Below are 11,654 nucleotides of genomic sequence, written 5' to 3' on the forward strand. Positions count from 1 at the left end.
GGGGGGGGCGAGCAGGGGCCTGGCCCCCCCTATCGATCGAGCAAACATCGAGTAGGCCGTAGATAATTAGCGATATGATTCAAGTACAGAAGTAATTGGCCCCCCCTAACTCAACATGATTTATGAAGAAAGGAAAAAGGGCCAATGTAAAAGCCCACTAGCAATCGTTTACAAGCCCATGACAAGGCCATATTTGTTGATCGGCCTTCGTTAAAAGTCTCCTGGACGCTGGGCATTATTCCCGATGATGATTAGCGCGTGTGTTGATTAGCGCTGCGCTGTTGCCGTCCTGCGCCCTCGTCGCCGCCCGCCTTGGCTCTCCCTTCTCATGATCTGATTCGTAAAGTCAAGCTAATTCACTCGCCAATTATTTGTCCTGCAGCCAATGATCTAGCCAAGGTTAATCCAGCACTGTCTACTTCTCTGAATTCTCATCTTGTATCATTAATTTGTTATACATCAGATGTGTGATTTGTGATGCGTCGCGCTCGGGCACAGGCAATCGTTCGAAATCATGCACCTTCCAACCACGACCAGCCGGTCTACCTCGACCTAGCAGTAGAGGGGACGAGTACAGGTTGGGTTTGATTCTCTATGTATGTATTCATGTAATATTGACCTTTTTTTCAATACAACAACAAAGTTACATAATAGAACCAGTGATGATTTTCCACTCAAACCTATTATTCGGTTATACAGTGATTTTTCTTATTTGTACATATGACATGTAGCATTTCATGCCATATTTCAGAGTAGTTTGATTATCAACTTTGTCTAGTCTGCTTCAGCCACAAAAGGTTGTGTGTGTCTATGCAAAGTTAAAATGAATGATACTAGTCCCTTCGGGGACATCCGAGAAAGATGAATGATACTCGGATGTAAAACTATTAGGTAGTTTGTGAGGCAAAAAAAACTGGCTTTATCATCGATCTGGCCCCCCTATGTCTAAATCCTGGCTCCGCCCCTGCTCCTACTGTTGGGGTGTTGGATATTACATCCACTGTTGGGTGTTCGAGCATAACTGTCCAGCTCTCCGCAGGACAATATTCCAATTTATAGTCCCTCCTTTCCTTTTATTGTGCTCATTTGTGTGTGCATGTGAGGTACTGATCTGATGATAATTTAGGACTAAAATGCTCCTTGTAAATTAATGATCCATCAAATTTGGACGTTAGAATTCACATATACTGTGGTAAAAAAAAGTTAACAATTAGTAATTTACCTAAAAATTGGGCTTGATCTTTGAGCATAAATAACCCCAACTAACTTGGTAATACCGAAAGGAAATCTTCTGAAGTATTGGAACTTTGTGAAATTTATACAAAGATTTGCTAGGAGTGGATTTTGGATGGAGTTTTGATAAGTTTATGATTAACAATAGGCGGCTGCTAGGCGTCAGTCCGCTGGTCTTAGGAAAAGATAAGTAAAATATCAGCCACCTGACCAACCGTTGCGTACTCCTTGATGACAGGACCTCACTAGGACCATGCCATCGCTTCCATCCCCGCTCCGTGGACGTAGCTTCGGCGAGAGCTGCAACAATGGTGTGCTCCGGTGGCCCTGCGATGCTCCAATGCAACACTAGTGATGCTCGGGGTCTTCGACAGTGCTCCAGTTTAGCACCATCTGCACACTCATAGCACCACTGCAACAGCATGCGGAGCCCTCGCATCACGACGGAGCCCTCACATTGGAAGCTTCCATGAATTACACATGTTAAGAAAGGATAGGACATCCAGTTGGTTCTATACAGCCATTTCAATTTTATCAAATTTGAAATAAAAGGGGGAACCACAACATCTCCCGTTGCCGCTGGTAACTCTCCCAAGGTAATAGTGACAATGATGCTACACGCGACTGCACGCCGTGTTGGGCATTGATCTTATCAGAAGGTAATATACTGATTGACAGAAAATAAAAATCAAAGAGACTTCGTTCACATTACAACTCCTGAACTCCAGCTTTCTTTTTCCAGTTCTGAATGGTACTGTACAAATATATGGACATTTGTCATCGAGCCTGCAAGGTGTCAACCACGGTTAATCCGAATTGCACCGGATGGAAGTACGGTTTATACAGAGCAACAACATCACCAGTGCAAATAAGCTACAAAAATGAAAACCAGATGTAATATCTCTCCAACTGAATCCCCCATGTTCAATGCTTCATGCCTCTTGACATCTTTCCAGCTTCTTTTTCGAGAAAACGCAAAAGAGTTGCATTTCATTGCATTGAACAGGAAGACATCAGGGGTACAACCTCCAGAAAGGAGGGACACACACACGCGCGCACGCACACACACACACACGACCGTCCTCACCAAGTGACTACAGCTAGGTGAGGAGGTGCCCTCAACTACAGACACGCAACGACATTAGGCCTCGCCCAGCCTTGCCTCCAGCCAAAATGGCGAAGCACCGAGACTCGGAGCAACAGGGCAGTATCACTGCCATTGCCAGGCACTTCCAGGGACGAATGCAGCTTCAGGACCGCCCAAGCCGACGTACCTCGCACCCATGTGCCTAGAGAGTCGGCGGGTGAAAAGCAGGGCCTGATTGGAACTGGTGTAGCATTCATTGGGGAGCGCCGGCGCAGGCAAATGTTGCGACCTGCTCCTTGTGTAGCAGTCTACGCCAGAGCGATGCATCGCCAACCACTATCTGCCGCATCAAGTACTCCACTTGCAGCCAAAGCAGCGCCATCAAGAGGGGAACGGCGTTGAGACGCCGCCGCTGCCCGGTCCGGGAGACCGGACCTAGGATTTCTCCCGGTGCTCGAGGAGGAGGTCTGGTCAGGGTCATGCCAACGCCTCCAAGGAGGTGACGGCACCCTCGGGCGTCGCCGTTGACAGCGCAGGCCGTCGCCGCGCGGGGATTTCGCCCCGACCCAAGGACGAAGACCTCAGATGCAATGGCAGACCGGGCATGGCGAAGAATCGTCGGAGAAGACCAACACACATGGGGGAAGCCTAGAAACGTTGTCGTCGCAGGAGTGAGCACCGACCAGCGCAGCTCCAGCAGGCCGGCCACCGCCGGGAGCGCGTCCAGCAGGCAGCAGCAGCCACCTGCACCGCGCCGCCGCCGCGCTGGCCCGCAGCCTCCGCCACCAGGATCCGCCGGGGCACAGCGGAGCAGCAACCGTCAAGGTCGCCGCGCGCGTGCTTACTAACCCAGCGGCAACCGCCGGCGGCGGCCGGGAGGGGTGGGAGGAGGGAGAGGGGTGGGTGGGGGCAGAGTGATTGTCGCCGGCCTGGGCGGGCTCGTGCGGCCCAGATCTGGGCGCCCTCAACTCTGCCGCACGCATCAGCGGCCGGCGGCCGCCATGGCAGCGCCACCGCGCACGCAGTCCACGCCATCTCGACCTCCCCGCGAGCAGACGGCCGCCCACCGCGCCACCGCGCGCTCCCGCCGCTCCAGCGCGCCCAGCAGCAGCGCACGAGCACACGAACGAGGGCCCCGCCGCCGCCGTCCACCGGTGAGGGCTTTGCCTGCCGGCATCCTCCGGCGACGGCGAGGGGAGGGAGGGGAAGGAGGGGAGCCTGGGCGGCGGCTAGGGTTTCGCCTCCCGAGTCGCCCCTGGGAGCGACGCGGGGGCTCGCGGGGGGAGGGACTAAGCAAGGTTGCAGTTACCAACCATCTTTCCAGCTTCTCATCGGTAGAAGTTCCCAGATCGACAAAAACTTATGGTATACATGGTCATCCAACTGTTCCACCCTCCCTGATTATCACACCAAGTTCACGTTGTTCATTCCTCACTTTGCTACAGGCGTTCATAGGCTGTGAGAATTTGAATTTCAGTGAAAGGATGAAAGATTGATTTGGCGCTTCCGCTGCTAAGAGTTGTATGTTCTGGTCTCACTGTCATAGTGCACGCCTATTATGCAGCAGTGCATCTCCAAGGCCATGAAGAATCGAGTTTGCAATACTCCTACCTAGCATCCAGTTTAGCAGTATCAGCTTTCCATATACAATATGCGTATCTTGGCCTAATTTAACTTAATGTGCCAATGAGTAGATGACGGCGTGTTCCATCTCTAATTCATGACATATGATGTCAATTCCATGATGGAAGGGGGGAAGATAACAATACTTGTTTCGCTGATATGGTTCAACTGAGATGATCCAATTATAACATCATACAATTGGTAGAACCGTGGCAGACCAGGTCGGTGGTGGCAAGAGATCAGGCCATTTAAGATAGCTCGAGTGGGCAGCTATCTCATATAATGTAGGAATATGTGCATATGATTTTCCTAGAACATCTGGAAAGTCGATGAGAGAATCAATCAATCATGTGTGTTACAATCAATGTGCTTGGAATCTGGAAGAGAAGTTATTTCTACTTGGTAAGAAAGTAGAATAGGAGTGTGTTACCTCATATAAGCTCCAATCGATGGACTAATCCTCAGATCTCGTTAAACATGGAGGACTGGCGACATAGCACATGTCCCACATGGGCCGCATCATTGAGTTTGAGAAACAATTTCGGAAGCCGAAAGGCAAAGGATGTTGTTCAGGTATTGTTCACCATTTTAATTAGGAAAGCAGTCTCCGTTGCTAATTCCTTGGTTTCCAAATACTTGCTTTCTTCCACAACATCTGTTGTCAAGTTAAGAATTACAGGCCGCTCTGGATCATATTGAGTAAGTTCACGGACTTTTGCAACCCATTTAGCTGCTTCCCATACACCAAACCTATCATTGTCAAATGCAATAATTGGTTTAGTCAAACACAATAACTGGAGGATCAGAGCAGAATAGCCCATATGCAGACAATTTACAATAGCTCTAGTAAAATACTCCAAATGCAGATATAACTCAACCTCTATAATTTAGATTAGTACAGATGCAGGTAACTTACAATTTAATCTCTGAATGTAGTATACTACAGATGCAGATAACTTGAGCAAAATGGAATTAAGTGCAGTGCATCAAAAGGTTTTGACCTAGGAGTGGAATGCAGACTATAATGCTGGAAGGTACGGAGTAATGAGGACTAGCAAGTTTGGCCAAGTATACTGCGGATCCTAATGGTCCAGGCATAACTCTGTACCCCGGTAATGCATACCTTGTATTAAATGATGATGTCACAAACACAGCTGGGTAAGGGACATCCTTCTGGATATTATCATAGGGAGAATACTTCTTGATTGAAAGGAATTCTTCATGGTCTACAGGAAACCCAAACTCTTCATAATCAATGGCTGTAAGAGGTAGAATAGGATGGAGCAGAGTGTTGCAAACATCCAAGAAAGGGACCTGGGAAAGAAAAATGTGAGTTGTGGTAATGAATCATCAATAATATGAACAACAATAGATGCGGTAATAGCACATCTTGGAGATCACCAAGAATGGACGACTAATATGGCCATTCCAAGCTCAGCAAACCATTCAAGAACATTAATTTGCCTGAAGGCAATCCATTACTAAAAATGGTCATTAGTTGCTTTTACCTATCATATCTAGTGACAAAGAAAACCGCACTGGAAGGGCTTAAAAAAAATCACTAGGTTATTCTGCACGTAAGTTTGAAATGTGTGGGCCGGTTGGTTTGTGATTGGCAGATATTTAGGCTGCATTTGGCATTGCAGTGGATTATCATTATCGCATTTGCCCCACCGCTTTTGCATATTTTAGCGTTTGTTTGATCAGCTTTTGCCTACTTTTGTGGTTATTTCAACAGCAGATTATAAAATAAGCACAGCCCAGAACAGTTCAGCAAACCAAACTGAGTCTAGCTTCGTTTGAAACTTTAGCATGGACATCTAATTTTGGGGAACATGGAGTGACATACTGATTGCTACACATAAATCATGCATACCTTTAAAACAGCGGCACGGAACAAATCTGGACGAGTATTGATTGCCGAAGCCACCAGAAGTCCTCCAGCACTGTATCCCCATCCAGCAAGCTTATTTTCTTGTATGATACCTTTTTCAAGAAGAAATTCACCACAAGAGACAAAATCATATATAGAATTCATCTTTTTGGTACGTGCACCATCCCGGTGCCACTCCTTGCCATAACCTCCACCGCCCCTGAAACCATATATTTTTAAGTCAATACGAATGTTGCCAGTAAAAACTCTAAAGGCAAAAGCAGGCATGTTAGGCATGTTTTTGAAGATGGCATAAGCTCACATGAACCAAAATCAGTCAAACTCATCCATTTCTCACTGAAAATATTATCAGTGGGACAACGGAAGTCAATATGGACCTGGAAAATTGTCTCTATGGTATCTTTTCAGAAAGAATTCATTTGCTGTTTCAGGAGGTAAAGACGCCTTTTTCCAGAAAGTAGGCTATACGTACCTAACATCAGCATATGCAATCACCCAACCACGATCGAGTAGGCTCTTTAACTCACTACGCCAACGCTTATCCAGAATCTCACCATAGGCACCATGCCCATGAAGCAATCCTGGATTCCCCTCTTGCTTGTGCTTTCTTGAATATACCAAGGTGAGTGGAACCAAAACTCCGTCTTTCGATGGAACATCATAGTACTCACATGCATAGTATTCAGAGAGCTCATTCCAGTCACAATCTCCCAAATCTTCACTTGACAAATCAGCTCCATCTGAAGACAGCTTGCCCGCACTAGAAGCAAAAGCATTCCCATACAGTACCTTTGTTCTCTCATGAAGCATGTTTTGCTGTTGCACTATTTGCCACTTTCCATTTAGTAAGTTGTAATCAACAACTGCATCTGGCATCTAAGTTGAAAGATTAGGTTACTGCTAAGAAATAAAATACACTGACAAATACGAATTTTGATTGATCCATTTTAGTTCGCTAAATTACATGATGGCAAAATAAGAAGATCCACAAAGATAGTTGACAGCAATGTAATGCTAAGGTGCTACAACTCACAAGCAATACCTTCCCAGATGTGGAGTGGTATTGTAGTAACAGTTTAATAGTTGGTTGTAACTTAAGGACAATAGAGCAAAAGGTTTTTAACTAGTATAGTAGATATATAACAGGTTGCTTGTTAATTACCATGAAATATATTAAGAAAAAAAGTCCAGCTAATGAATAATGTTGAACTTTTTGTTACATTTGGTTTAATTGTATGGATAACAGCGACATCGTGTATGAATGCACGTTTACATATAGGCGGCCAGGCAACAATTACATAAGCCAATTAAATCAAGATACAGCCATAGTCAACCCTTTAGATATCAGAAAACAACGATAAGAAATAATAACGAAATGTACTAATGAACAACTGTGCAAGCAGATTATCACAAGAGATACTAAGTTGCTAGCACTTAACCACCTTGTAAAGGAAATAAAGCATAGCACTGAATTCGCAAAAGAAAAAGAAAATATAACGTTGAAAACATGGTAGGAGATGATTTAAATTGCAAAGTAGATAAAATACTGTGTACTGTTGGGAAGGTGGCAGAGTGAAAGGTGGCTTCCAAGGATATGTTTTCTTCTACAATACATTTGTAGCATCATTCATCTGCTGTGCTACTTTATAAATGAAGACCTTCAGTGACACTCAGAACCAAAGGATATCTAGGGCTAATACATCTTAAGTTTTTCATGTAAATGTTTTCTCTATGAGAAATAGCCAACTCAGACAATTAGGGTAGTATTTACATAAACTAATGAAGGCCAGTTATCTCAACCAAATAATGGGATGTCCAAAATCAACATTTCCATACGTAAGAAAGATGGTGTTACTTCATAAAAATAGAAAAAAAGTATAAGTAACTAATTTGGCCCTGCTGTGCAAAGCAAAACGAAAAACAACTGTCCCAGTGTCGATGGTGTAGAAGGATGAAACAATGAGCTCAGACAAACAGCAGCCAGATATGCATACCACAGGTGATGATATTGTGAAACGCATTGTTGAGGAATAGTAATCATAATTTGGGCCAGATAAAATCTGACACACATGATCGGGAAGAGGCAAGTCAAGTGGGTGAAAATCTGATAGATGAGCAGGTACCTGAGAAATGAATTGAATACGAAAAGTTATAGTTCTATAATATACAATTATGATTGCAGCATATGAATAGCCAATAACAGGAAAATATGCTAAAAATGATGAGAATCATAGCTCAGTTTCAGATATCCAATTAGGCTATATGACTGCGGACTGAGTAAATTTAGTGAACAACAAAGATTTGCAATGTCGTCACTCCCGAAAGAGTAACAGACTGTGTGGGAGGCCATCACTAGGAAAATGTATAATTATTCATTTGATCATTTCTCAACTTAGGCTCTTGTATATAACATCATACGAAAAGAAGATTGACTTACTTGGATATTTTCAGGTAGAGGCAGATTAACTGAACAAAGTGTGAGTTTTCTGCCTTGTCTCAGAATAAGCACCATATGAGTATTGCAAAAGTCAACATCTTCAAGAATAATACCTGGTTCCTCAAGGAAGACATTCTGAATTCAAACATCAAAATAGTGTCAAATAGACCGCACAAAGTCACTTGTCCCAATTAACTCAGAGCAACATTTTTCGTGACAGGTGCACTCGGACAACTTTGACATGACATAGTAGATGCATAGCACAAACCTTCCAACTCTTTGGCCCAGGAGATTCCACATCACACTGCATTAGGTAATGTGAATTAACACAGACACCTTCTCTTGCAGCATCGGTGAATAAATACAGGCGTCCATGATGATGCTCCACAATGCAATGAACTTGGGATTCACCTTCCCATACCAGTGTCATTCTGGACAAGGGGTCAGAAGCCCTTATTAAATATACCTGCAAAAGGATAATCTTGAATGAGTAACAAACAAGGGACCAACTACGAATAATAAAGATAGGGTGTACGAGAAGCAGAACCTTTGAGTGTGTGTCAGAAAAGACATTTAACGTTATAAACCGAAAATCCTTGGTATGTCTGATATTCAAATAAATATTCTCATCAGGTTCTTCCAATATAAGAATATCATCCTTGTTTGATCCAATAATGCTGCAAAACAGCCTACCAAAGAAAAACTTCAGTTACAGTGCAATACAGCACAGCATAGATGAACCGACGCAACAAAAACAAATCCACCAACCTATATGGCCTTCTGTCCTCATTTGTAACAATATAAACTAGTGCTTTCCCGTCCATAGCCCATGAAATATTTGAGACCCGATCAGCACGAGGTTTATCGCATAGTGTGCCCGTCACCAGATCCCTGACCATTAAAGTGAAAGAATCCTTATCTTTGTCATACATGGTGTACGCAATGAAGCGGTGATCTGGAGAAACTTCAGATAGCTCCTCATATGAGTATCCTGCATAATATCGATAGGCTTTAGCTTTTGTAATATGAATAATCAGAACTAAAAAAGGACTAACTACCTTCGAGCGCCCACTTCAGTACCAAAATGATTTAGCAAGTGTATTCCTCCAAAGATGAAGTATTTATGTCTGTATTCTCTAGTGCAGAGTTGGCAAAGTGCATAAAGCATAAAAAATGGCAGGGTGGGGATGCACCAGAGTATCTTTATTAGCCTTCGACTTGATATTTGGCAAGTGTACAATATTTGTACTATTCAGATCACAAGCCGATACAAGAACAATACAGCAAGATCATAGAATTAAAACAGCAAAAATGAAATAAAAATCAAGTACTATCATGATTGTGGAGAACAATTTAGGACCGCAATATTTGGCAAACGTTCGCTGGGAGGGGTTGGCATTTGCGAACGTTTTAGATCGCTAGTTTAGTTGTATGGGGTTGCCAGTTTCTTCACAAAACGCATGGCAATTTATGGAAAGAAGATAAATTTTGCGGCAAAAAAGGGCAGGATTTGCCATCTCCTACCAGCTAAAGTTGCCACAAAAAAAAAGTTCCCTTGCCATCCCCCTCCCAGCTGACGTTCACCAGTTATCATTAGCAATAATTTATAGCACATCAATGATCAACTGCAGTATCATTATGCAATTACTCCCTCCGTTCCTAAATATAAGTTTTTTTAGAGATCTCAATATGGACTACGTACCGATGTATATAGACATATTTTAGAGTGTAGATTCACTCATTTTGCTCCGTGTGTAGCCCATATTCGAATCTCTATAAAGACTTATATTTAGGAACGGAGGGAGTACAACCTAGCAAACTTATTTGGCACTAACTAACAAATGCCCAAACTTCTGGTAATTCTAAGGTAACACGCGGCAGATGCCTAGATGGTAAAAAGGTACTCCCTCCGTCTGGAAATACTTGTCATCAAAATGGATAAAAAGAGATGTATCTAGAACTAAAATACATCTAGATACATCCCTTTTATCCATTTTGATGACAAGTATTTCCGGACGGAGGGAGTACTTACTAGGTAACAAGGGTAGGAGCAAGTCAAGAAAATATTTCGTCCTGCTAACAAATGTATATACCAATGATAAAATCAAATATAAACAACAGCTACAGCAATTAAACACCAAACCTCACATTTGCTTCACCAGGATATCAAACCTCTCAGTCTATCGAGTCCATAAAACAGAATGAATGCACACAATAATAGCAATGAATTATTAAGAGATGTAAATAGCATTGAGCCATTGACACGGCACTTTGAAAGGTAAAAATAACAATGACTGTGTAACAGAAGCCCTCATGCTCGAGACGACTGGAATAGTAGCAAGGTCAAATTTAATTACCTCCAAATCGCTCGGCCTCCTTGTTGTAATCCACCAATTTCTGTTCGATGCGCTTCCCAGCGGTGAAGTCGAACCCCGCGGAGGGGTCGCTGTAGGAGACGAACTCCCCATGGAGGGCGGCGGAGCGGCGGCAGAGCACGGGGTACTGCTTGCCCTCGTCCGCGCGGCGGTAGTAGAGCCAGGGGCCCCAGCGAGTGGGCGGCGTGCAGGCGTCGGAGGCGAGGCGGGAGGCCATCTCGAGCTGGAGCTTACGGGCGAGGCGGTCGGCGGCGGCGGCGGCGAGGCAGGCCTCGGCGTACTTCTCCTCGGCCTCCATGTGGACGTCCATGTGGCGCATGGCGGCGGCGTCGGAGAGCGAGCCCATCCAGGCGTAGCTGTCGTGCCACGTCTCCCCGTGGATGGTGACGGGCTCGGGCTTCTGCGGCGGGCGCGGCGGGTTGGGCGGCGGGGGCGGCGGCGGCGAGGCCCCGGGCCTGGCGCGGCGGTGGACGTGGCGGCGGAGGAGGAGGAGGCGGGGGAGCAGGTCGAGGTGACGGCGCATGGTCGCCGTCGCCGGTGGTGGCGGGGGCTGGCGAGGTTTTAGGTGGGGTTTTGCCGTTTTGGCTCGCCGGATTTGGGGGAGGCGAATGATTTGGGAAATGGGACGACCGAAATGGGCTTCTGCTGTTCGGTGCTTTGCTGGGCTGGTAAAGGAGCATGGAGCAGCCCAACAGGCCGCATGGGGCTTCACAGAGACGCATTGCCGAGTGCCTGGTTGCTGGCCCACCACTACGGACGGTCAGCAAAAACCCGTCCAGATTCGATGGCACGCGACAACACTGGAGCCATAGAGCTCACTCGCCGACGAGGGCCCCGACCTCGAATCACATACGGCGGCATCTCCGGTCCCAAACGAGCAGACGACCAAACGGAAAGCAGTTTCCCACAATGACGCGCGGGCCAGCGACGCGCCCGGGCCCACCCGTCATTCACTGTAACCCACACGCAGCCCCACCTGGCAGTCTCGTCTCGCCAAAAGGCGCC

At 45.6% G+C, this 11,654-nt stretch overlaps 1 protein-coding gene across 2 annotated transcripts; it reads right to left on the reverse strand.

Moving 5' to 3' along the window:
* Positions 1 to 1,255: 1,255 nt before the first annotated feature.
* Positions 1,256 to 11,631, reverse strand: LOC119301800 (protease 2-like). Of its 2 annotated transcripts, none has more exons than XM_037578776.1 (11): positions 10,632 to 11,631; positions 9,043 to 9,265; positions 8,822 to 8,963; positions 8,543 to 8,740; positions 8,275 to 8,409; positions 7,832 to 7,960; positions 6,310 to 6,713; positions 5,820 to 6,036; positions 5,067 to 5,257; positions 4,374 to 4,693; positions 1,256 to 2,019 (listed from the first exon to the last, which is right to left on the reverse strand). In XM_037578776.1, exons 1-10 carry the CDS (start codon positions 11,170 to 11,172, stop codon positions 4,513 to 4,515), a joined length of 2,361 nt encoding a protein of 786 aa, XP_037434673.1. In that variant the 5' UTR covers positions 11,173 to 11,631; the 3' UTR covers positions 1,256 to 2,019; positions 4,374 to 4,512. The 2 variants fall into 2 exon arrangements, with proteins under 2 accessions (XP_037434673.1, XP_037434672.1); XM_037578775.1 differs by lacking the exon at positions 1,256 to 2,019 and adding an exon at positions 3,600 to 4,261.
* Between the last annotated feature and the right edge of the window lie 23 nt (positions 11,632 to 11,654).

This window comes from Triticum dicoccoides, chromosome 5A (assembly GCF_002162155.2).
Source record: "Triticum dicoccoides isolate Atlit2015 ecotype Zavitan chromosome 5A, WEW_v2.0, whole genome shotgun sequence".
Taxonomy (NCBI): domain Eukaryota; kingdom Viridiplantae; phylum Streptophyta; class Magnoliopsida; order Poales; family Poaceae; genus Triticum; species Triticum dicoccoides.